The following is a 27020-nucleotide window of genomic DNA, read 5'->3' on the forward strand; positions in this document are numbered from 1 at the left end:
TGCAGTTACTTCCTCCACTGAAGTCTCGAACCCCTCAGAGTCATACATGAGGGTTGGAATCAACTTCTTCCAAACTCCTGTTAGTGTTGTATTTTGACCTCTTTCCATGAACCAAAAATATTCTTAATGGCAGCTAGAATGGTGAATCCTTTCGAGCAGGTTTTTAATGTACTTTGCCCAGATCCATCAGAGGAATAACTGTCTATTCCAGCTCTAGTCTTACAAAATGTATTTCTTCAGTAATAAGACTTGAAAGTCAGAATTACTCCTTGATCCATGTGCGGCAGAATGGATGTGGTGTTAGCAGGCATGAAAACAACGTTGATCTCGTTGTACATCTCCTTCAGAGCTCTTGGATGACCAGGTGCATTGTCAATGAGCACTAATATTTTGAAATGAATCTTTTTTTCTGAGCAGTAGGTCTCAACAGTGGGCTTAAAATATTTCAGTAAACTATGTTGTAAACAGATGTGCTATCATCCAGGCTTCATTGTTCCATTTATGGAGCATAGGCAGAGTAGATTTAGCATAATTCTTAAGGGCCTTAGGATTTTTGGATTGATAAATGAGCATTGGCTTCGACTTAAAGTCACCAGCTGCCTTAGCCCCTAACAAGAGGGTCAGCCTGTCCTTAGAAGCTTTGAAGCCAGGCATTGACTTCTCTCTAGCTATGGAAGTCCTAGATGACATCTTCTTCCAATGTAAAGCTGTTTCATCTACAGTGAAAATCTGTTGTTTAGTGTAGCCACCTTCATTAATTGTCTTAGCTAGCTAGCTCTTCTGGATAGCTTGCTGCAGCTTCTACATCAACAGTTGCTGCTTCACCTTGCACTTTTATGTTATGGAGTCGGCTTTCCTTAAATCTCATGAACCAACCTATGCTAGCTTCAAACTTTTCTTCTGCAGCTTCCTCACCCCTCTCAGCCTTCACAGAATTGAGGAGAGTTAGGGCCTTGCTGTGGATTAGGCTTTGGCTTAAGGGAATGTTGTGGCTGGTTTGATCTTCTGTCCAGACCACTGAAACTTTTTCCGTATCAGCCATAAGGCTGTTTTGCTTTCTTATCATTCTTGTGTTCACTGGAGTGGCACTTTTAATTTCCTTCAAGAACTTTTCCTTTGCATTCACAACTTGGCTAACTGTTTGGTGCAAGAGGCCTGGCTTTTGGCCTGTCTCGGCTTTCAACATGCCTTCCTCACTAAGTTTAATCATTTATAGCTTTTGGTTCAAAGTGAGAGACGTGTGACTCTTCCTTTCACTTAAACACTTAGAGGCCATTGTAGGGTTATTAATTGGCCTAATTTCAATATTGTTATGTCTCAGGGAATAGGGAGGACCAAGGAGAGGGAGAGAGATGGGGGAATGGCCAGTCAGTGGGGCAGTCACAACACACGCTACATTTATTGGTTAAATTTGCTGTCTTATATGGGCGCGGGTCATGGCTCCCCAAAACAATTACAATAGTAACATCCAAGATCACAAATCACAATAACAAATGTAATAACAATGAAAAAGTTTGAAATATTGCAAGAGTTACCAAAATGTGACAGGGACACGAAGCAAGCAAATGCTGTTGGAAAAATGGCATCAGTACACTTGCTCAATGCAAGGTTGCCATAAACCATCAATTTTTAAAAAACACAGTTATCTACAAAGTACAATAAAGCGAAGTGCAATAAAACGAGGTATGCCTGTAGTCTGTCTATACATAGCAACCACAAATACTGAGTGGGGTAAAATCTAGTACATTTGCTCTGAGAAGTAGGATTTTTGATCATGTGACTCGACACAATTCCTTTTGAGCTACTTTCCTAGCAGGGACCACCTTTGTACATTTCATACCAGGCAGATCTTTTTTCATTTTTGAATGTAATAAGCGTCTAGTTCACCTTTGGTTATTTCAAACTAGTGTACTTTTGCATGTGTCCAGTTACAGGAAACCAACTTATGAGAATTACGAACTGCGTGCCCGAAGCCAGATAGGACTGAAAAGTCCTTCAGAAATCAGCGTTCATGTTGGAATAGATGACACCTCAAGAAATTCTCCTAAACTGGGTTTGCTGGACCGGATTGTTAATTACAGCAGAGCCTCCATAAACTCACTACTGTCTGATAAACGGTCCTTAAACAGCATTGGTACCAGTGAACCTGACAAGCACTCACTCCTGGTGGGAGACTGCAGGGAAGATGACGACACTGCATTGTAAAAGGCCACAAAGAGTGCTACTAGCTGGTGTTGTCATGTGCTGATACAGCATTCATGATGTCACCTTAGCTTTTCAAAATATTGCGGGAGAATGTTATGTTGGTCTCACGCTCTTACATTAGGGATTCTATTTGAATTGCATTTGTCTAAGGGCAAAAATATCTTTTTCAGGGCATCAACTCTGAATCTAGCTTTACTTAAAATGAATTTCCAGTATTTTTTTTTCTCTAGCAACAGATAAAGTAGACTGGTGAGGTTTACAACAAGCCCTACAATTGAAGATTGCCGAATTACTGCTGAAGTGATAGGTAATTTTTTATTTGACAAAAAAAAAAAAAGCTCAAGAAAAAGATAATTAAAAATTTGAAGCTCTGGGAGCATGATCTTGAGGAGATTGTTGAGCCCTCATCCCTGCCAGATTGGGGAGCAGTGGCTTTCAAAGCACTGTATAAAGCATCTAGTGTTAGAAGGAAAACAGTAGAAACTGTTTAAAAATAGATGTGCCTTATTTATTATGGGCTTTCTTCCTCCCTTATTATCCCTGTGTCTTTGTCTTTGCAGTTGGTTTCTTAGATGCCCCAGTATATTTTCCTTTGTTATCTTCTTTTGAGTGAGCTAGGCGTAGGTGGTTTTTAATTGATAAAAATAACTGACAGCTTTTCCAATATCTTGTCCCTTTTTTTATCTTGTAGCTCAAAAGACCTTAAAGCGTCCATAGGGTTCCCTGCTTCCCGTCTTTCCATTGTTGTAAAAAATATATCAGATTCTTCCTTCAATGACTCCGTAGCTCTGTGCAAGCTTTCAGTTCACTCCTGCTGAGTTCAGCTATAAGTTGTTCTTAGTGTAGTCTGTCCATTGGCCTCAGTCCAGAAACTTAAGATTTTGAGCCTCTTCTGCAATTGACTTTTTCAAAAGTTAACTCTGCTATCTTTAACATATATGGGCCATATAAAATTACCTAGATTCACTAAATTTGTCCTTTATTGGAGAGAATACAAGACCTTAGCTGGTATACATAATTTAGTAGATTTTAATTATCTTTTTGTGTTTTAGATAACCTCTCAAAATGACTTTGAAATAATGCTATTACACAAAGCTGATTTTACCGAAAAATACAAGTTGTAATATAGAAATGAGAATTTCCCTAGTTGTGATACCTTTTAGCCAAATTTGTACTTTTCTCTAGTCTAAAACATTTTCACTTGCTAGTTAGTGTGGTTGGCAAATTCAGGGGCTTGTTCTCATTGCTATAGAAATTTAGAAATTCCCCTGTGAGTGCCTGGGAGTTAATAGACTGGTCAGTGATCTGGTATTTGTATCACTATTTAAATTTCCTTCTTAATTGCAAGCTGGATTTCATATACAGAGTATGTAAGTGAAGAGAACTCACAAATTCCTGAATATTTTGTTCCCATTGCCATATGGAAAGCTGCTAGCACAATGCCTAGCACATAGGATTTGTACTCAGTTAATGTTGGTTCTTTTCTCCCCTTGAAGTCAGTAATAAATATTAAAAAGCATTTTTATAGGGCAGACTCTAAAATCAGGTGGGGGTGGGGGATGGGTTTCTTCCTCTCCTACTTACTTTCTCTCTTATCCTTTCATACACACACAAAAAACTTTACAATGTTATTCCTTGTTGTCTTTTCGGATGTGGAAAAGATCTCATTTTTATCTCATCTAAAAGAGAGAACTGAAACTTTTGATGAAGGTGCTATTAATCTAGAAAGGCAAACCCATTTTAATGAAATATGAATGAGTTTGTATGTCCAGGCTCTTTTTTAGACCAATGCCTATGCCACCTTCCATGCTTCTGTTTGGAATTCTAATATTTGTTTCTTATTTTAAATTCCAGTGTCCCATCATACCAACTTGTTTCTTCTAGAAGAAACAGCTAATATGACTACTTTTATTATTATGCATGTGTTTGAGTCGTCCTCTTGGCCCCACATGCCATGGGACCCACGTGTTATAGGACAGTGAGAACAGCAGCCTATAGTCTGGGAAAAATCAAGGATATAATTTCAGCCCTTACTACCAGAACAGAAAACATACTGTTTAGAAAAAATCCTGGTTTAAATATCTGCAGCCATCTTTGAATTCTCTACCATAAGTCTCTTTTGTAATCCTGAACTCCTGTTAGCTTCACAGAGCAACTGTATTCACAAAAGAGAGAGGTGATGTTTGGAAAACATTGCTTTCAAGTTAGTAACTAGCTTTAAGTCACTAGTTATCAGTGAGAACAAATTTTATAAATGTGTGTATGTCTATTCATATGCATACATATATACATACACATATATATGTACACACACATATTACCATATAGTAGGAAAATGGATTTATATTTGAATTTGATATTTGAAGTTCTTTATTTGTTGTTCCTTTATCACTCTTCTGTGTTCACTCAGCAACCATGCTCTCAGTCTGAAGATAACAAGGAAGTTTTGATATCCAGTGCTGGCTCAGACTCAACTATGGGGCACGTCTTATCTTAAATATCCAAAGATGCCTTTTGAACTTCAAAGGTTAAAACACAACTAGAGTATTTAGTGTTGTAGGCTAAAGGAGTATGGTTGTTAGTTGTGAAAATAGAAATGTTATTTTTCCCAGTTTAGTATCAACATTTTAAAGTGTTAGATTTGATGCCTTGTGAACAAATAATTTTATATTGTGCTTTAACTTTTTAAAAGTTATTCTTTTTTCAGATGTATTCTTTGTTCAGAATGCTTAAAATAGTACTATAGACAAGATGTTTCCAAAAATTTGTGTGCATATCTTTTATGTACACAGCTTAAAATCAAGAATGTATGTTCTTAGAGAATTTTTTTCCATTACTTGTGGATCTTGCTTTAAAATTATTTTCCTTAATATTTATTTTACTCTATTTTGTTATTTTCTTTGGGTGAGGCATCTGGTTACTGGTTATTTTAATAAGAATGAAAACATTCCTGGAATCATTCCCTTGGGATTTTTTATTTGTTTATTTCTTTTCTATATTTAAAAAAATATTGTTTTATCAAATATAAAAATATAGATTCGTGCCAAATTATTAGCTATTTTTACACTAACTTTCTGTAGTCCCTCTGAAAGTTTATCTGGTATGAGTAACCAGATAAAGACAAAAGCATGAATTCTTGTTCTTCAATTAAAAGAGCTTCGGTAATGGCATTGATAATAAATGCCTTTTGTAGCCAAAACCAGGCGTCTCAACCTTATGTTTTAAGTTAAAGAAATGTTTAAGCATTGTTAAACATTGATTGTTTGGTACCCAAAACAGCAGTGGACAGTGTTGTGCAATAATCATCTACTATAGTCGAGATATTCAGTGGTTTGTTTTTCCATAAGCATGTAATTGATCATATTTCTGCCAAGGATGTGCCTTCAACTTTATAATTATAGTATTGTAAAAAAAATGTTTTTTGTCAGTGTCTCTTTTCTTAAATCATCTAACTCTTCTACCAGCAGTTCCAAACTACTCTGTGTTTTTAGGGGTTTTTTTTGACCATTCATCAACGATGGGGCGGGGTTGGAGGCAGCACCATGCAATTGCTAAGAGTGGGAAGGAAGAAATCTGTATTCCTTCAGACTCCACTCCACCTGCTGTATCATTTAGTGAGGATGAGAAACAAAGAAAGGAATATAATTGTCCTTCTTGCCTTTGTAGTCTCTTAACACATTCTTGATAGATTGTCTACACCAAATGTTAGCTAAACGGAGACAACAGCTTTTCTTGCATTTGGGGAGCCCTATACAATGTGTTCGAGGATCCCACCCAAAATACATTCCCATACCAAAAACTTCTTTGAGTTAAGGAAAGGGTTTTAAACTTATTTGTAAGGAAAAACTAATTTTCATCCTCCTCACCCCCCCACCGCCGCAAATCCTTGGGATTTTTCTGGGTGATGAGATAGGATGGGAAATGGAAACATAAGAGTAAAATCCCTGAGGCATCCACTTAGCTGGCCAGCCTCCCTTTCCTCTTGGCGTCTTGACTAAACTCCGAGAAGGACGTGCAGTGATAGCAACATCCCAGATGAGGTTTCAGAACCTTCCAGACAAAAACAAAATAAAAAACCAGAAAACCTTCCTGTTAGGGAACGCTCGCTAGGTTAAGTCATCTGCTAAAATTCAAATGGAGACCAGAGAAGTAGAGCTGCCTTTTTCACAAATTTGACTAGGGCCAGCCAGCCCTACTTGCTTAACAGCTTCCTCTTCATGGATGTGACCACTAGTTGTGGAAATGAATTACAAGTGAGGGAGGAAAGGCAAGGCTCTTGAGGACGAGGTTTAAGTGAAATTGCTAGTATAAATAGAATCTCATGCAATTTAAGAAATCTGAAAACTTACATACAGTGGCCCTCTCTCTGGAAAAGTTTGAAATAGGCTGAGTAGTCTTTAAGGCATAATGTACCTATTACCCTCGAGTGGCCCTCAGCTTTTCATTGTCAACACCCTGCCCCCCACCCCCAGGCCTGTCTATAAACTAAAGTGTTGCCATTACTTCAACATCACTTGCTTCACCTCATGCAATCAAAACTTCAATTTCTTTTTTTTTTTATAATTTTATTTATTTATTTTTCCCCCAAAGACCCAGTAGATAGTTGTATATCATAGCTGCACATCCTTCTAGTTGCTGTATGTGGGACACGGCCTCAGCATGGCCAGAGAAGCAGTGAGTCGGTGCACGCCCGGGATCCGAACCCAGGCCACCAGCATCAGAGTGCATGCACTTAACTGCTAAGCCACGGGGCTGGCCCAAAACTTCAATTTCTTTATTGCAGTTATTATCACCAAGTAATAGGAGAAAAACTGAGATTAACTTAATCCATCCTAAAGTGCCAATGACTTTTAGATCTGGCCGGAAGTAATTGTAATTATTTGAAAAGAGTATTTTTTTTCATGAGGAAGATTAGCCCTGAGCTAACATCTGTTGCCAATCCTCCTCTTTTTGCTGAGGAAGATTGTCCCTGAGCTAACATCTGTGCCCATCTTCCACTGTTTTATTTGTGGGACGCCGCCACAGCACGGCTTGGTGAGCGGTGCGTCCATCCGCACCCGGGATCTGACCCTGCGAACCCCAGGCTGCTGAAGCAGAGTGCGCGAACTTCACCACTATGCCACTGGGTGGGTCCCTGAAAAGAGTATTTTTTAATCCAAATAACTTTATAACTATTGAAAAATATCAAGCCATGTGGAAGAGGTTATTGTGGGGCAAGTAGACCCCAGGATCAGCTCTCCTAAGCTCTTCTTGCAGCTTTTTGCCTTCCACTTTTGTATCCACCATTTTTTAAAAAGCACCACATCCCCATAGTGATGGGAAGAGCACTGATTTTGGAGCCCATCAGATCTATTTGCAAAATCCCAGTCCTGTCACTTACCAGCTGGGTGTATTAGTTTCCTATTGCTGCTATAACAAGTGACAACAAACTTAGTGTCTTAAAACAAAACAAATTTATTATCTTACAGTTGTGGTGGTCAGAAGTCCGAGATGGGTCTCAGGGCTAAAATCGAGGTGTCAGCAAGGCTGTATTCCTCTATAGGCTCTAAGAGGAATCCAGTTCCTTGCCTTTTTCAGCTTCTAGAGGCTGCCTACATTCCTTGGATCATGGCCCCTTCCTCATATCACTCCAACCTCTTGTTTCCATTGTCACGTTTTCTACTATTACCTCTGACCCTTCTGCCTCCCTCTTATAATGACCCATGTGATTACATTGGGTCTACTCAGATAAACCAGAATAATTTCTCCATCTCAAGGTCCCTAATCACATCTGCAAAGTCCCTTTTGCCATGTGAAAACATATTTACAGGTTCTGGGGATTAGGGTGTGAACATCTTTGAGGGACCATTATTCTGCCTACCACAGTGACCATGACCAAGTTGCTTAACCTAACTGAACCTCAGTTTCTACAAGTGCAGAATGAGGATAATAATACCTACCTTGCAGAATTGTGAGCTTCTTAGTAATGGAGGTAATGTTTCCAAAACACCAGAAACGACAGTGGAAAATGGTTGCTGCTATTATTTCCTTGGCCTGAGCATAGGGATAGAAAGACAAACTAGCTACAGCCACTTGGTTATGTAGGTCAGTTATTTGGTCTGGAGCTGTCTTAGTTGACAATTTCCTATTCTGAAGAGAGTTTCTTTTGCCTGTAGGAAGGCCCCATATGGCATGATTTGAGAAACACCAAAATAGCAGCCTGCTTGCCCCAAATACTCTCTACACCAATCACATTTCTTTGAGTCCTTAAACTTAGCAAATGTTACCTTTTCCTTTTCCTCCATAATTGTTACTATTCATGTTTGTGCCAGTTCAACTAAAATAACACTCCCACATTGAAGCATAGCCGAGTGTATTCTTAAATTTAGGACCACAGCTGTTGGGCCAAGTCCTTGTTTCAGTCACAATGAACCAGCTGTTTCTCTTCAAAATAAATTACTCTTTCCTTATTAGGTTGCACAACTGGCAGTAACTGTTTCCCAGCTGATCACATTTTGGCTATATTGTCTGAGACCAGGCTTCAGTAATGCCTCAAAACCTTGCTACTCAAAGGGTGGTCCCTAGACCACCAGCATCAGCGTCACCTAGGAGCTTGTGAGAAATGCAAACTATTAGGCCCAACCACAGACCTGCTGAACCAGAACCTGCATGTTAACAGGATCCCCAGGTGATTTGTATGTGCATTAAAATATAAAAAGCACTGCCTTAAATATTTATTCTCACTATGCTTTGGGGTGAGTTGGAAATGCCTACAAATCTGTCAAGGACTCGCACTTACTAGCTACTTGTCTCTCTTCTTCTCTTTCTCCAATAAGCTCTGGGCAAAAGTTAAATTTTGCCCAGATACCCCAGTTCAAATACAGGTTTGTTTATTCATTCATTCATCCATGCATTCATCCATTCATTCAACAAGTATTTATTGAATGTTACTGTGGATGAGGCATTGTTCTAAGTGCTGATGATAACAGCAGCAAACAAAACATAAAAAAACAAAAACAAAAAGCAAAGCAAAGCTCCCCAAGGAGCTTAGATTCCAATGTGAGAAGACAGTAAAAAAAAATATTTACTAGGTTAGATGATAATGATTGCTATGGAAAAAATAAACAGAGAAGAGGATATAGAGGGTATTGGGGAGGGGGCTGCAATTTAAGATAAGGTAGTCAGAGAAAGCCTCACTGAAAAGCTGGCATTTGAGGAAATACTTGAAGGAAGTGAGGGAGCTTGCCAGAGAGAGAGATGAGGGAAGAGCATTACAGGCAGAGGACACAGTATGGAACATACTTATACTAAAAAATTATCTGTTGCTTATCTGAAATTCAAATTTAACTGAGTGGCCTGTATTTTATCTGGCAGCCCTACTTAGGAGGCTATGGCAATAATCTAGGAGGGTGACAATGGTGGCAGCTCGCGCCAAGGTGGTAGCAGTAGAGGTGGTTATATTTTGAGTGTTGAGACAACAGGAGTTCTTGGCTCCTCATGGGTTGGCTATGATGTATGAGAGTGTAGGGGAGGAAGGGAATTCCTCTACCCGTTATAGGTCCTTCTGGCTGGTCTGCGAATTAAGTTGACAGGAGACAGAATGACAGGAGAAAATCAAACAAAGCTTTATAACCTGTATACATGGGAGAAACCCAGGAAAACTGAGTAACTGCCAGTTACTCAAAATGGCCAAGCTGCCAGCTTAAATATCATCTTCAGCTAAAGACAAAGGAGGATGTTGGGGGTAGTGGTTTGGGACTTCAAAGGGAAGGGAGGCAATTCACATGGAAGTGGAAAAGCAAATGTTTGGTAAACAGAACTTTGATAAGAATGGGTTTAGCAAGGATCCTCCCAGTCTCTCATACCGAGAGAGTTATCTATGGTGATGGCCTGTCCTTGGGACAGAACTTTATGTTAAATTCTTTTAGGCATTAGGGGGGAAGGTCAGTGTTTCTTTCAGAGTCTTTTGTTCTTGAAAATAATCAAGGCAAAGAGACATATTTTGAGGTGGCCAATTCTGACCCCCCCACAAGAGAAAGAGAGAAGTTGAGGATGACTCCAAGATTTTTGGCCTAAGCATTAAGATGGCTAGAGTTTCCATTTACTAAAATGGGGAAGACAGTAGATGGAATAGTTTGGTTTGGGAGGCAGAAGAGAGCGAAAGTTCAAAAGTTCAAACTTAGACATAATTTTGACATATCTATTAGGTATCCAAAAGGAGATGTCAAGTAGGCAACTGGATATATGAAACTCAAATTAAGGGAAAATGTCTAGGCTGAAATTATAAATTTGGGTGTTTCAAAAATGCAAAATTTTTCAATTTAAATGGGTGAGATTTATTTCCCATATACCACAACGCTTTCTGACATCTCGTTATCCTCACAGTAATCCATGTAATCTGTAGTTTATAGCTAAAGGAAATGAAGTTTCTTGGTTTATAGATGAGATGGTGACTCTGTCCTGTGTCACATTTGGTAAACTGGAACTATATTTCACAGAATTCCCTGTATGGGTTGGGTTAGGATTAGCTACAAGACACATTTTCTGTGAGATTTGGAAGGCAGAAATGAAGTTGCAGCCATATATTTTTACTCTCAGAAAGTCGGAGCAGAGCCCCAGGCACTGTGGTAGCTTGCTTGCGTTGCTCCTAGTCTCCTGGCTCACCTTGTTGGTGTGGGGCAGCACAGAGACTCACGGCTCATCTAGCTACCGCTGGACCTCTTCTTGCAGCTTCTCTAAGGCCAGGGTCAGGTGCAAGAGTAGTTTTGTGATGCAGGGCAGAAACTTCTCCTGTGGTCACCCACATCACTGAGATGGGAGATGGGAGAGACAGACATGGGTTTTGCTTGTCCTCCTGGGTTCCAGTTGTCGTCATGGGTTTCAATTTGTCCTCACAGGTTGCAGTTTGTTCTTGTCTCATTAACAACCAGTTTTCCTTCCTGACTGCCATTCTGGCTGACCTATAGCCACTGCAGACTCAACAGTAGATGCAGAGGCAACAACCCACATAAACTACTCCACCAGCTCCCACAGTCATGGTAAGGTCTGATCCCTATAATAAATCCCTTATTCTATATCACTCACAGCAGTTCTGCTTCTCTGAATTCTAATCCATACAGATGGAGAAAACATACGTAGTGAGAAGTAAAATGACCTAAGGTGATTCAGTGAGTCAAGCTCAAAACAGATGTGCCATCTCCAGAGTGTTTCTAGTGGACTAAGAAAAAACTCAGGATCTGGTGGTTAGAAATAGCAATAATGCTAAAAGATATGTTTACCCAAGGCCGCTGGTTGCCCCTATTCTACAGAGCTTAAGGCCCATTGCCACCCACAAGCAGCTCTAGAGCCTGTGTGTGTCGTCACGTGTCTCTTAAGCACCCTGGGCTCCTGAGAAGCTTGAGGCCTGTAGTTTTTCAGCAGTAGATAAAGTTCGTGTAAGCTGGTATAAAGTAGAAGCAGCTAATCTCCGGGAGAAGACAGAATCCAAGGGTCATGCTGTTAAAGTGGCCATTGGAAGATTTCAATATTTGTATATAATATTTAAATAAGTACATAAGTGATTTTTTAATTGTTTTTCTTTTTTCAAATGAAGCTACCCATAATTCACTACTTAGAGATAACCGCAGCAACATCATGGTACATATCCTTTCAATTTTTTCCTTTGTGTTTATATAAAGCTAAAGAGAGGCAGTTTTTAACCTATGGCTGAGTGATGGGGGAAATGAAAATGAGAAGCAGCTAATTTTGCCTTCTTTTTGAAAAGTTTAAAAAATAAGAATTGTATATATTTAAGGTTTACGACGTGATGATTTGATGTGATGTAGTGGAATGATTACTACAATCCAGCTAATTAACATGTCTTCTCCTCACATAGTTACCACTTTTTTTTTTTATGGTGAAAACATTTGAGATCCACTCTTTTAGCAACTTTCAAGTATACAATACAGTATCATTAACTATAGTCATCATGCTGTACATTAGATCTCTAGACTTATTCATCCTACATAACTGCAACTTTGTACACTTTGACTAACACCTCTCCATTTCCCCACCTCCCTGCCCCTGGTAACCAGCATTCTACTCTTGAACAGCAACTAATTTTTAACTCTCTGGAAGTAGTCATCCTACCTAAAGAACTTTACTCTCTGAAATTCACTGGCTTACTTAGCTGTAGCTCTTTGCATTAGAAAAGCAATTCTGGGGACAAAATTATTTTAAAAGGAATTCCACTTTTAGGGACAAAGCCAAAGAATTTTCCCAAGAAAAAAAAATTGATTAGCATCCAACAAGCTAGGTAGGTGCAGATTAAAATGCAGTGCCCCTCTTTTGCAGCCTTAGAGACATGCAGGAGCAAATGCTTGAGATGAGCATAAGACAAGTCACAGAACATTTTGTCAACCTCTTCTTGGGGAGAAAAAGGGATCTTCCCCCAAATTATGTTCTGAAACTTTTCATCTCCACAGTACTTGGTTAGTAAATGTACCTAAAGGATGACTTTCTAATAGGCCGTTCTACATGTATTGCTCAGCCTTCCTGCTTGATGCTCCACTGTCACCATCAGCTGAATGCTACAGGTGCGGGGCTGCCTGAGAGTGACCTGAAGAAGCTACCTTCCTCTGGCCAGTGCAAGACCCATATGCTTGTCAACTGGACTGCTACCCAACATTAGAAATGTACTTTTTAGCTTGATAATTCTAGAAAATAGCCAAGGAATTAGTAACTGAACTGAGCAAATCCATTTTTAAAAGGGAGGAAACCATAATTAATCTTATCCCTAGATATGGCAGAATGATGAAGTTAAGTATGTATTAATTAACTGGCAGAATCCTGAAATCTTTTAGGGCCTTAACATATGATTTGATTACCAACTGCTTAGGTGGTTTGTTGATATCATGGAAAATACCACAAGAGGTTTCTGTTGTTATTCCAATGGTTGTCACAGCCAACAAAGATAAGATTAAAACCACTTTTATCTTCTTTCACCTCTTTTGTGTACCTCTCTAACTTTGTTAAATAGAGTCTGATCTCTGAAACAACAGAGAATAAGTTCTCTCACACGTCAGCTCATTTGAAAACTGCTTCTTGTGTCCTCCTCTCCCCCCAGTGCTCCTTTACAGTCTGAGCATGTCCGGTTCTACCAGGTGTTCCTCATGTGAAGTGATTGCCATACGCTTTAACATCGTGCCTGGCTTCCTGTGAAGCCCATTTTGTTAAAGTCTGTCATATAATGTGGCTCTCAAAACTATTATGGGCTTACCAATGTCAAGCAGAGTGGAAGTATTTGCAGTAGCTATTGAAGGCAACTTTATCACTGTCTGGTTCATGTTGAGTTTTCAATCAACTAAAACCGCTAAGTATTCTTCATGTTGGTTGCTCTTGTGGGAGATCAGAATTGGCCACCCCAAAACATGTCTCTTTGCCTTGATTATTTTTAAGAACAAAAGACTCTGAAAGAAACTTTGGCCTTCCCCCAACTGCCTAAAACAATTTAAGATAGAAGCCCTGTTCCGGGAAGGAGCTAATACCAGGAGATAACTATAGTATAATGTAAAATAAGTGTGTTAAGAAAGGCACCAACACGCCCATTTTATCGCAATTCTGTCTCTCAGGCCACATTCTCAAATATTTGTTTTTCCATTTCCATGTGAATTGCCTTCCTTCCCTCTGAAATCCCAAACCCCCACCCCCAACATCCTCCTTTGTCTTTAGCGGGAGATCATATTTAAGATGAGAACCTCTGCCATTTTGGCAAGTTGCTCAGTTTTTCCTGAATTTCTCCCATATATACATGTTATTAAATTTTGTTTTATTTTCTCCTGCTAACCTGCCTTTTTAATGATTTGACCAGCCCTAAGAACCATAAGGGAAAGGGCGGGGTTGGGGGGGGAATTATCCCTCTTCCCCTATACTGTTAAGCCAGTTTTCCACAATACTATACTTTTGAAATTTATATCTTGAAACTAAACACACTCTTCATACTTCTATTACAGCATTTACCAAATTTTTATTGTCTGTTACCTACGGAGGGCAGAGACCAAGTTCTATTAACCTCTAGCATGATTAACACATTCAAATTTGTGGGATGAAAAAGTTCAGCCTTTTAAATTTATCTCAGTTAAATTGCATAATTTTAGTCTGTCTATTTTTGAATCTTAACTTTGTCATTTACTATATGTACCATGTTTTCCAGCCTGGTGTCACCAGCAAACTGATAAGCAAGCTTTCAGAGTCTTCAAACTCACTGATAAAAATGTTGATTTAAGGAACACCTGAGGATGAAGTTTTGTAGCAAGCAACTAAAGACCTTTTCCAGACGGAGACAGCAACACGAACAGATACCTTATCAAGATGATGGTGCACCTAACTCCACTATCCTATTCCCCATATTCTCTCTCTCTTGGGCACGAGACTTTATCAGATGCCTTGAGGTGAAGATTCATGCCAAGTATATTAGTATTCTATGGCTGCTGTAACAAATACCATAATTTTCTGGTTTAAAACAACACAGTGTGTTATCTCACAGTTCTATAGGTCAAAAGTCCAACACAAATCTCCCTGAGCTAAACTGAAGGTGTTAGCAGGGCTGTATTTCCTTCTGGAGGCTGTAGGGGAGAATCCATTTCCTTGCTCACTTGAATTATTGGCAGAATTCAGTTCCCTGTGGTTGTGGGATTGAGGTCTCCATTTCCTTGCTGCCTGTCAGCTGACAGCCATTCCAGCTTCTAGAGGCCAGCCACATTCCTTGGGTCATGGCCCCGTTTCTCCATCTTCAAAGCCAGCAGTGGTTGGTCAAGTCCCACTCATGCTTCAAATCTCTCCTGCCTCTTATATCACATCTCTTTGACTGTAGCCAGGAAAGCTTTTCCACTTCTAAGGGCTCATGTGATTACATTGGGCCCACACAGGTAATCCAGGATAATCTCCCTATTTTAAAATCAGCTGATTAGAAATCCTAATTCTATTTGCAAAGTCCCCTTTGCCCTGTAAGGTAGCATATTCACAGACCTAACACCAGAAAGTGAGGATCTCAGAGGCCAAGATCCTGCCTGTCTCACACGAGTTTCCCAAACTTTAGACAACCTCCATCATTTTTATCATATTTACATACCACTTGTACTATTAATTTTTTTCTTTAAATCACTTTTAAAAGTTTCAATACTTATTTTTATCATAAGCAGTAGTAGCAAAGCATTCACAGATTTGATGTGTTAGTTATATTTTCTCCAAAACACATTAAAATAAAACCCGTAATTACCAAAATGGAAAATGTTCATGTGTGTACCATCTAAAACCATCTTGCCTTATACCACACTTTGGAGACTCCTGAATCATGTCAGATGCATTTCTTTGATGTGCTAGCTCAGTAACCTTACCACAAGAAGAAATAAGGTTAGTTTGTGTTCTTTGTGATCCTGTATTGGTTTCTGTTAGTCACTACTTTTTATTTAAATATTCATAAGCCATATTTTTTTTGGTGAGGAAGAGTGGCCCTGAGCTAACACCTGTTGCCAATCTTCCTCTTTTTGCTTGAGGAAGATTGTCCCTGAGCTAACATCTGTGCCCATCTTCCTCTATTTTGTATGTGGGTCGCCACCACAGCATGGCTTGATGACTGGTGTATAGGTCCATGCCTGGAATCCAAACCCACAAACCCAGGCTGTTGAAGGGGAGCACGCTGAAGTTAACCACCACACCACCAGGCAGGCCCCGTATAGTTCATTTTTTAAATGAGCCACTTCGAATTTTACCAGGAATTGGCTTCAAGCTTACTGGTCTCCAGTTGCCAAAATTTGCCACTTTACCCTTTTGAAAATCAAGACATTTCTTGTCTTCAGTCTACTGATGCCTCTCCCCAAAATTATAAAATCTCAATGCTTCCACCTGAGAGTTCTTCAATACCATGTGTCCAAGACTAGAGGTTTGACCTCCTTGATCAGTGCTCTCTCTTTAGCTCCTCCCTTAGCTTAGACTTCAGTTTTCTCCTAAAAACATTTCACCTCCCTATTTCCATAGGAGGTCCATTCAGTTTGATAGAAAACATAGAAATAAAATAGAAATTGGGTAGGTCTTCTTTTTCTCTGTCATTGGCAACAATGACCTGTACCCTTCCATTCTCTGGTAGCTGAGATTGTAGAATAAAAAGCCTTTTATTTTGTTTTGTTTTCTTTAACCAGTTTTGCAAGTCACAACTAATTCTGAGCTTTAATTTTTCTGACACATTTTGTGTGTCTCTGTGCCATTCTTTTATATTCACCACAGGTTACGTGTCTCTCCTGACTTTCTTTTCTAATTTTTTTATTGAGTTGAGAGAGTTACCTGTGTAATCATTTTAGTTTCTTAAGATACTACCCATCATTGTTTCTCTTCATCAGGATAATTTTTGACTCTATGTTCCAGCTGTGGGTTTTTTTTTTTATCCTCGCATTCTTTTTTAGTCATATTCCATTTTAGAGTCCCTGGCTAGGAAAGCATACATATACCTTGCTATTCCCTAAATTTTTTGAAATCTGCTTTCATAATATCAAGGCTACATGTATAAGTGAATCCAATATTCCTGTCTTTGACTTCTGAACTCAAAACTCCAACCAGTTCTTCTCTTTTCAGCCCAGCGTGAGTATTCCCCTCATATTTTTTGAAAAAGAAAGTTGTTAGCAACTTAATTCAAAAACATATCATTGTTTTAATTTGTACTTCTTTGCTTACCAGTGAGGTAGGATCATTTCATAATTTCAAAAACCATTGCTATTTTCTGTGTATGCATGTGTGTGTGTGTGTGTGTGTAGGATGTCTATGCATTTTTTCTGCCAATTTACCTATTCTGGTCTTAGTGTATTTTCCTTATCAATTTGTATTTCTTTTTATATTAAGATTTTTAACCTTCTGTTATATTCATCATGATATTTTCTCTGGTTTTCCGTTTGCTGGTATAGTGTAAGTTGGTGTACGTTTACTACAGTGCAGTTTGGCGATATATATCAAGGTGAGAGTTTACCAGTGTTCAAACACTTTGACCCAGGGATTCCATTTTTAGAAATCTATTTCAAGAAAATAATTTAAAATGAGACAAAGATTTATTCTCAAAGATGTTCTTTGTGAGATACCTAGGGCTTATCATTCTTGAGTTATTAGTCATAATCCAGAAAATCAAATCCTGTTTTTCTAATTTTTGAAAATTGTGGTAAAACATATATAACATAAAATTTACATTTTAACCATTTTTAAGTGTACAATTCAGTGGCATTAAGTACGTTGACTTTGTTGTGCAACCATTACCACCTACTATGTTCAGAACTTTTTTTTTTATCTTGCAAAACCAAAACTCTGTACTCATTAATAATAACTCCCCATTCCCTCCCTTCCCCCTACCCCTGGCAACCACCATTCTACTTTCTGTTTCTATGAATTTGACTACTTTATATACCTCATATAAGTGGAATCATACAGTATTTGTCTTTTTGTGACTGGCTTATTTCACTTAGTATAATGTCCTCAAGGTTTATCCATATTATGGTATGTGTCAGAATTTTCTTCCTTTAAAGGCTGAATGATGTTCCGTCATATGTATACACCACATTTTGTGTATCCATTCATCCATCGGTGGACACTTGGGTTGCTTTTACCTTTTGGCTATTGTGAATAATGCTGCTGTGAACATGTGTCCACAAATATATGATAAAGTCCCTATTTTCAATTATTTTGGTTATATACCAAGAAGTGGAATTTCTGGATCATATGTTAATTTGATGTTTAATTTTCAAGGATCCTCCATACTGTTTTCCATAGTGGCTATACCATTTTATATTCCCATCAGCAGTACACAAGTTTTCCAATTTCTCCACGTCCTCACCAACACTTGTTATTTCTGTATTTTTTAAAATAATAGCCATGCTAATGGGTGTGAGGTGATAGCTCATTGTGGTTTTGACTTGCATTTCCCTAATGATTAGTGATGTTAAGAACAAATACTGCTTTTTGACACCATCTATGTAACCAGGTATTTACTTCACAGATCTTCCTCTCCCCTTCAAAGTCTGGAAAAATGTGAAAACATGATCTGTGTCCTCATTATATTTAATTTCCTTCTAAGATTTTCAGGATCTTTTGCTACCGATTTAAAGTTTCCCCTGTCTTATATTAACCCATGTAAATCAATAGAAGTGGGTAGTGGTTGATTGCTCTAATACCATATTCATTCTACCATATTAATTCATTCCTTCATTAATTTACTCAACAAATATTTATTGAGCAGCAACTACTATGTGTCAGGCACAGTTCCAGATGCTGAGGATTCAGCAGTTGACAAAACAGATAAGATCTTTGCCTACGTGCAGCTTATATTTCTAGTGAGGGGAGTGAGAGAGACAGACGAATAAATGAATGTGTCAATTGCTGATAAATGCCATGAAGAACAATAAAGCATAGTAAGGCGAATAGAATGTGTTGGGGGTTGCTATTTTATGTAGGCATTACTTTGCTTCTGACTCAATGAACGCAAGTTTGTCTCCTTGCAAGGAGTCATTTTATATAGGGTGGTCAAGAAAGGCCTCCTAATAAGGTAACGTTTTAGTACAAGAGGAAAAGGAGAGAGGAAAAAGGGTTCTTGCAAATTTCAGGCAGATGGAGCTGAGAGTGCAAAGGCCCTGGGGCAGCAGTATGCTTGGTGTGTTCAAAAAACAGCAAGGAAGCCAGTGTGGCTAAAGTTGAGGAAGTGAGAGGGAAAGTGTAGGAAATGAGATGGGGAGGTGGGGACACAGGTTAAATTTTAAAGGGCCTCGTAAGGCCACTGTAAGTACTTTCTTTCCGAGTGAGGAAGGAAGCTGTTAGAGACTTTTTTTTTTTTTTTTGGTGAGGAAGATCGGTCCTGAGCTAACCTCCTATGCCAATCCTAGCCTTTTTGATGGGGAAGATTGGCCTTGGGCTAACATCTGTGCCTATCTTCCTCTACTTTATATGGGATGCCACCACAGCATTGCTTAACAAGTGATGCATCAGTCCGTGCCCGGGATCTGGACTTGTGAACCCCAGGACGCCAAAGCAGAGGGCGTGAACTTAACCACTATGCCACTGTGCCAGCCCATGTTTGGGACTTTTTCAGCAGGGGAATGGCATGACTTGACTGCAAGGATCACTCTGGCTGTTGGATTGAGAATATACTACAGGGGACAAGCATGGAAGCAGGGAGACTTGTCGGGGATTATTGATGTAGCACAGGTGAAAAATTATGTTGGATTGATTGGACCTGAGTGGGAGCAGTGGCGGTGGTGAGTTGTGAGCTTCTCAATATATTTCAGAGGCAGAGCTGACAGGACTTGCTATGGATTGGTGTGGGAGGTAATATGTAACAAGAGGACAGTACAACTTTTTCTGGACAGTACCACTTTTGAGTCACCAAATCAGATCTAGACACACCTTCCTCTGTATCTTTCAAAAGGTGGACCATACCTCTCGTTGTTGGTAACAAATGTCCTAGCGCCTGCTGATATCTTTGAAATATCTTCTGTGTTCCTTTCATGGACCAAGGAAAGTGACAGCCTCTTCAAAAGGTCACCTTCTTCCTGTTTGATAGGTCTAGCAGTTCAGAATTGATTTTTCTCCTGTTTATCACATTCTTCAATAACATCTTTATTCTTTTCTTTCTGCATATTGTAGCTTAAGTTTGATGGTACCAAAAGCCTGCTCTATCCAAAACTGTTTCTTCCAACACACCCCTACAATAAAGTTTGTACCTTTAATTACTCTTTTGTGTTAAGGTGTTGATTATAAATGTTACCTATCACTCATTTACACACTATGTGCTTACCTCTAAAATGGAATAAATGATGACTTTCTAATTCATAAGGTGTCCATGGAGCAAGTGAGATGGTGGATGTAAAAATGCTTTTGAGACTGTAAAAAGCTGTATTGATGTGAGGGGTTATTAAGGTTCTATCATTCATGATCTTTCTTTGTGTGTGTGTGAAGAAGATCAGCCCTGAGCTAACATCTGTTGCCAATCCTCCCCTTTTTGCTGAGGAAGACTGGCCCTGGGCTAACATCCGTGCCCATCTTCCTCTACTTTATATGGGACGCCACCACAGCATGACTTCATGAGCAGTGCATAGGTCTGCGCCCAGGATCCCAACCCGGGGCTGCCGCAGCGGAGTGCACACTTAACTGCTGCGCCACCGGGCCAGCCCCTCGTGATCTTTTTTTTTGTTGTTGTTAGGAGGACGAGCCCTGAGTTAACATCCAATGCCAATCCTCCTCTTTTTGCTGAGGAAGACTGGCCCTGGACTAACATCTGTGCCCATCTTCCTCTACTTTATATGGGACGCCGCCACAGCATGGCTTGACAAGCGGTGCGTCAGTGCGCACCCCGGGATCCAAACCGGTGAACCCTAGGCGGCTGCAGCGGAGTGCGCGCACTTAACCCGCTTGCGCCACTGGGCCGGCCCCTCATGATCTTTTTTATTAAAAGAAAAACTTCTGGATTGTTCTCCATTAATATTGCATTTAGTTATTTTCATATAATTTATTAGAGGTTCAATCTTTACTTTTTAAAACCAAATGAAATGTTAATATGTTAATAAATAATAACATTTAACTTCTATTTGTGAGGGAATGCTTTTAGCTACAATTAATAGAAAATCAAACTGGAGGTGGCCTTAAGGATAAGGGAAACGTATTGTCTCACACAGCAAGAAGGCCTCATAGGGGTAGTTCCAAAGTTGATTATCACTATCTTCAAGGACAGGATGGCTATAGCACCTCCTGGAATCACATCCTCATTTAATAATATCCAAAAACCTTATGTCACATTTTTTTAACCTTATTTTTAAAAATTTTACTTCTTAAATGAACATACACTAAAATTGACTTCTTTTGGTATACAGTTATATAAGCTTTAATACATGTAAACACCACCATAATCAGTAAACAGAAGAGTTCTATCACCCCAAAAAGCTCCCTTGTTTTATCTCTGTCACACGTTCCCTTCATTCCTGACTTCTGACAACCACTGATCTGCTTTCTGTCCTTATAAATTTGTCTTTTCAAGAATGCCATATAAACAGAATCATACAATTTGTAAATTTCGAGACTGACTTCTTCCACTCAGCATAATAACTTTGAGATCCATTAAATTTATTGTGTATATTAACGTCTTTTTCCTTTTCATTGCTGAGTAGTATTCCACCACATGGATTTAGCACTGTTTGCTTATTCATTTGCCCATTGAAGGACATTTGAGTTGTTTCTAGTTTTTGGAAATTATGACTAGAACCCTTATAAACATTTGGGTATAGGTTTTTGAATGAATAAGCTTCATTTCTCTAGGGATGCGGTTCTCAACCGGGGGCTATTTTGCCCTCCAAGGGATATTTGGCAATGTCTGGAGACATTTTGATTGTCATAACTTGGGGGCAAGGGCGGTGCTACTTGCATCTACTGGGATGCATCTACCGGTGATGCTGCTAAGCATCCTACAATGCATAGGACAGCCCCTCACAACCAAGAATTAGCCGGCCTGAGATGTCAGTAGTGCCAAAGTTGAGAAACCGTGGTCTAGGGTAAACACCCAAGAGTACGATTGCTAGGTCATATGGTAAGTGTATGTTTAAAGGAAACAACCAAACTCTTCTTGAGAGTGGCTGTGCCGTTTTACATTCCCCCCAGCAATACAGGAGAGTTCCAGTTGCTCCACATCTTTGCCAGCAGACTGGGATGGTTTGAATAGGTTTGGATGGTTTGAATAGTGTGTAGTGGTATCTCACTTGTGCCACTCCTTAAGAGTGAGGAAACATTTCCAGAAGCCCCAAGCAGAATCCACTTCATGTTTCATTGGTGACAATTGCATCACAGGCCTTTTCCTAAATCAGCCACAATCAAGGGGAATGGAGTTCTTCATCATCAAGAGTGCCTGCTGTCTGAGACTTCCAAAATATATAAGCTCTATAATTTCTTTATGCCCTCCCCATATTTTCTCACGAAATAAAACAAAAAAAATTACCTATAAGAAACCCCATACTTTGACCTTCTTCTTAAAAGCCCATGTAGTGACACATTCACATTCTGAATTTTGTGGTTGAGAAGTTGAGACTTGGCCATCTCCCACGTCCATCCCTGTTCCCAGGAGGAGTTATCACAGTACCATAAGCAAATCAGTCCTAAATCTGCCATTTTCCCTTCTTCCTTCCTCCAGGTATTTCTCCAGTAGTGCAGACTGGGAAATTGGATGGCCTCATGTCAGACCCAGGAGAGGTGGGAGGGAGTTGTGCACTGATTTGAGAAGAGCATCGGAGAAAAATAGAATTCCTTTTTGAGGGTATTATGCAAAGTGAAATAAGTCAGAGGGAGAAAGTCAAATACCGTATGATTTCCTTCATTAAGTAGTAGATAATAACAACAATAAACAAACACATAGAGACAGAGATTGGATGGGTGGTTACCAGAGGGGAAGGGGGGAGGGAGGAGGACGAAAGGGATAATTCGGCACATGTGTGTGGTGATGGGTTGTAATTAGTATTTGGGTGGTGAACATGATGTAATCTATGCAGAAATAGAAGTATAATGATGTACACCTGAAATTTATACAATGTTATAAACCAATGTTACTGCAATAAACAAAAATTATTAAAAAAAAAGAATTCCTTTTGTTATTTTAGGGAGATAATAAAATGCATAAAAATAAATGTTCCTTCTTTGTACTTTCACAGTTCATTGGTTTATAGGCTATGTTTAAGAGCTTGTGTAATTCAGAGAGTGTCCAGATCAGCATTTTGGTATGTTTGCCCACAAAAACAGCACTTAACCAGCACCATAAATTACTGACATGATGAGCCAGAGTGTGGTTTGACCTTGCCTTTCTTGCTGCTCAGTCGAGAGAACTGATCACAAATGGTTTCTGGAAAGAAATATGTTAAGAAGCCATCTCCGAGTGGCAAGGAAGGGGAGGATGTCTTCCTGGTAGGCTTATAAAGACCTTTTTATTAAGGAAAATCTCCCAGGAATAGTATTCCCAGAGAGATGAACCACAGGACTGTTTTAGGAGTGGTGTCACTTAGTGTGAATTTTTTATTTTTAAAAATTATTGTGGTTTTCTAAATTGTCTCAGTTAAATAATTTTTTAAAAGCTATAGGCTTCAGAGTATATCCCGAGTGTTCAGAAGAGCTGGCACTGCCTTGAGCAAGAGAGATGCAGGATTCCAAGAAGAAGGAGACACTAGCCCAACCCGCCAGCAAAAAATACACTGGATCAAGAGAAGTCACATGGGTGCCTGGGTGAGCAGAGATACCATCACAGCTCTTTTCCTTATTTGCTGGGTGACCGTGGGCTACTTATTTAATTATTCTGTGTCTCAGTTTTCTCAGTTAAAAATTGGGATAATAATAATATTTACCTCATAGAGTTATTTGTTACCTGTGTAAATACATGTAAAGCGCTTATTACAATGCCTGGCACATGATAAATGCTCTCTAATTTTTGCCATTAGCTATTATTATTATTAAAAAACAAGAGAAGGTGCATAGTATGAGTGAGAGACTGAAAAAGCTGGAAGAGTCCTCTCCAAAGAGAGCATTGCCACAAACCTCAGGAATCCTGCTAAGGGATGTCTCCTCATTCACAAAAAAAAAAAAGACTTTGTCCAGGGGTATCCCACCCCCTTCCCATTATGACCTTATTGCAAAATATATTATTCTACTTTTTTCTCTCTTTCTGAGCTATACCTCTACTGAAACCTTGTGGTTTCAGTACTTAAAGTGAGGAGCTCTTGGCTATCAAAGGAGAGTGGATCCCCAAGTTTCTGGAGTGTGACACACATAGTAGAAGAAAATCTTGGCCCTTGATACTCTAGAGATGTGTGAAGGAAAGAGTATCAAGGTTAAACTACCAAGACCTTGCTAGAAATTCCTCAGTTCTGCCATGGGTTGGCCCTGTAAATGGGTTTTTGTGGAGTTTCTTTTTCCCAACCACTTGTAATTGTTTCAAATCAGTTCTTGATAGTGTGGCAACTTCAGGATTCAATCTCTTCACAAGCATCTCTTGGCTATCATTAGGGGAAAGAAACAAATTCTGCACCCGAAACCAAAGAAAATGCAGGACAACATGGGAAGTCCCTTCAAATCGGCAGCCAAGTTTGTGGTAGAAAGAAGGAGTCAGAGGGGAGGGAAGCAAGATCAGACAGCCTGACCACAAAGCTCAAACACAGCTGGGACCTGGATGAAGAGGAAGCACACCAGTTCCAGGAAGGAAAGAGGGGGAGAGAGGCCTCTCCCTACAATCTACAGGTACAATCCCAGGCATGTTGGCTGGAATTGCTCCCAGCACAAGGCTTGAACCAGCTGAGCAACCCCAGGAACTCCCAGGGTGCAAGAAATCTGGAGGAACTTGTGATGGGCAGAAGGTGAAATCTTCTCACAAAAAAAACTTGTTTGCTTCGCAACACATGCCAAGCAGGATTTTGGCACTTCTGAGGAAACTCCTGCAGTTCTCACAAAAGAAATGATGAGGTCTGAAGAGGAAGAAAATGCTTTTTGCTTTTGGTCACATGCCCTAAGAGCTCAGAGCAATCATCTTGAGGTTTTGAAGCTTCCCAAGAGAGAAGTTTCATATTTTATAGAAAATCTGACTACAGAAAGATGAACAACAGGAATATGTACCAAAAGCTTCTCACAGGTATGTTGTTTTCCTTGACCCTTGATTGCATCCCAGCAATATACGGGGGATTATGGGAAGAAATCCTTTCCAAGAATGGTACCAAGAGATAGATGGCATTAGCAGAGACTGAAGGATCAAGAAAATAATCTTTTCCTCAAAGTAACCTATTCAGAAATTCTACCATAGACAGTGGTATTACATGGCAGTGGCATAGTATTTCTTTTCATATCCCCAACAAGCCTTGTTCCCTGCTGCTTACATCTTTCCATCTATACCTAATGACTTAAGCAGCTCTTAAGAATTTGGGATCTGAAGAGATATCTGTAGTCCCATGTTCATTGCAGCATTATTCACAATAGCCAAGACATGGAAACAACCTAAGTTTCCAACAATGGATGAATAGATAAAGAAAATGTGGTATATATATATACAATGGAATGTTATTTGGCCATGAGAAAAAAGGAAATTCTGCCATTTGCAACAACACAGATGGACCTTGAAGATATTATGCTAAGAGAAATAAGTCAGACGGAGATAGACAATTACTGTGTGATCTCACTTATATGAGAAATCTAAAAAAAAAATAAACCCATAGAAACAGAGATCAGATTTGTGGTTGCCAGAGGTGAGGGTGGGGGTGAGGGAATTGGGTGAGGGTGGTCAAAAGGTACAAACTTTCAGTTATAAGATAAATAAGTTCTGGGATGTATTTACAGCATAATGACTATAGTCAATGATACTGTTTTGTGTATTTGAAAGTTGCTAAGAGAGTAGATCTTAAAAGTTCTCATCACAAGGAAAAAATTTTGTAACTATGTGAGATGATGGATATTAACTAAACGTATTGTAATCAGTTTGCAATATAAACATATATCAAATCAATGCGTTGTATACCTTAAACTTATACAATGTTATATGTCAATTATATCTCAATAAAACTGGAAAAAAAGAATTTGGGATCCCCACGTATATCCTAAATAAGTACTGCTGTAACTACTGGGCAGAATATGCTGTGCAAATTATCACAGTGCTTTAAAAATTTGCTTCCAGAGCCAGCCCTGATGGCCTAGCAGTTAAGTTCGGTGTGCTCCCCTTTGGCGGCCCAAGTTCAGTTCCCGGGTGTGGAACCACACCACACATCTGTCAGTAGCCATGCTATGGTGGCGGCTCACATAGAAGGACTTACAACTAGGATATACAACCATATACTGGGGCTTTGTCAGGGAGAAAAGGAAGAAAAAAGGAGGAAGATTGGCAAAAGATGTTAGCTTAGGGTGAATTTTCCCCTGCAAAAAAAAAAATGTACTTCCACTCTCAGTCTGATAAACTCTCTACGATAGCATATGCAAGTTTCCAGTTAATTTTCAGTTCGACCACTGCAGTGGTTCTTGTTTGGGTTTCATCACACCTCAGAAGTGCCAGGAGTAAGCAGTTGGAAGGAAGAGGTGGAATTCTAGATAGCACTCTGGGCCCACATTATCCCTAGTCTATGCAGTAGCCTTTGGGGAGCAGGCATCAAGGTCTGTGTTTGCACCACCTGTGCTGAGGTGGTAAGAGCATTGGATTTGAGGTCAAAAGGCCTGGATCTGAATCTCAATCATACATACCATTTACTAGTAGCTGAGTGCAAAGTCATGCTACTTCTCTGGGCCTCCTTTCCTCTTCTGTAAAACGTCACAGAGAATTATGAGACAGGATTGTAAGTTGTAAAGTGCTAAGTAATTTTTAGGTATCTTTTCTGGGCATCAAATCCCATAGACCTCTCAGGCTAGAGCATGCGCTGTGGGTCACGTCCTCTCTCATCTCCCCCATCCCCAGCCAAATTTTTAATTAATTGCACTGCCAAGAAACTTCGAAGAGTAGAAATGGAAGCATCCACTCCTCCCAATTTCACAAAGCATAGAATACTAAAAATAATAATAACAAGCTATGTATAGTTTAATTCATGGCAAGCTTTCAACTGAGACTATTTGTTAGACTGTCTTTTCTCAGATGCTGTGGAGTGTTGTTTGAAGGAGTGTCATACTCTCACGTTCTGTGTGAGTCATGAAACCCTGTTTAAACCCTCACCAGGACTTTTTCCCACTTATTAGGGGCAAAAGTCCCTTAGTCCCTGCCCCTTTGTACAAGCTCAGGAATGCTTTTGAAGGAACCCGGGGGTAAAAACAATGCGGTCATTAACCTTGGAAAAGAAGCTCCA

General features: G+C 39.5%; 1 protein-coding gene and 1 long non-coding RNA gene across 5 annotated transcripts in view; both read left to right on the forward strand.

The window, feature by feature from the left end:
• The window catches only part of ATP7A (ATPase copper transporting alpha), a 127418-nt gene extending 121231 nt beyond the window's left edge, over positions 1-6187 (forward strand). For 2 of the 4 annotated variants that reach the window (XM_058536234.1, XM_058536235.1), the window contains one exon: positions 1929-6187. In XM_058536234.1, coding sequence (XP_058392217.1) covers positions 1929-2205 — 277 coding nt within the window. In that variant the 3' untranslated portion in view covers positions 2206-6187. The remainder of the gene's footprint in view (positions 1-1928) is intronic. The other 2 variants (XM_058536232.1, XM_058536233.1) reach the window with 1 other exon arrangement.
• Positions 6188-15837: 9650 nt separating this feature from the next.
• Positions 15838-24801, forward strand: LOC131401170 (uncharacterized). The gene is made up of 3 exons (XR_009217580.1): positions 15838-17164; positions 23295-23442; positions 24220-24801. It is a non-coding gene; the product is annotated as an uncharacterized LOC131401170 (long non-coding RNA).
• Positions 24802-27020: the final 2219 nt, after the last annotated feature.

The sequence above is a fragment of the Diceros bicornis genome, chromosome X (genome assembly GCF_020826845.1).
Source record: "Diceros bicornis minor isolate mBicDic1 chromosome X, mDicBic1.mat.cur, whole genome shotgun sequence".
Classification (NCBI taxonomy): Eukaryota; Metazoa; Chordata; class Mammalia; order Perissodactyla; family Rhinocerotidae; genus Diceros; species Diceros bicornis.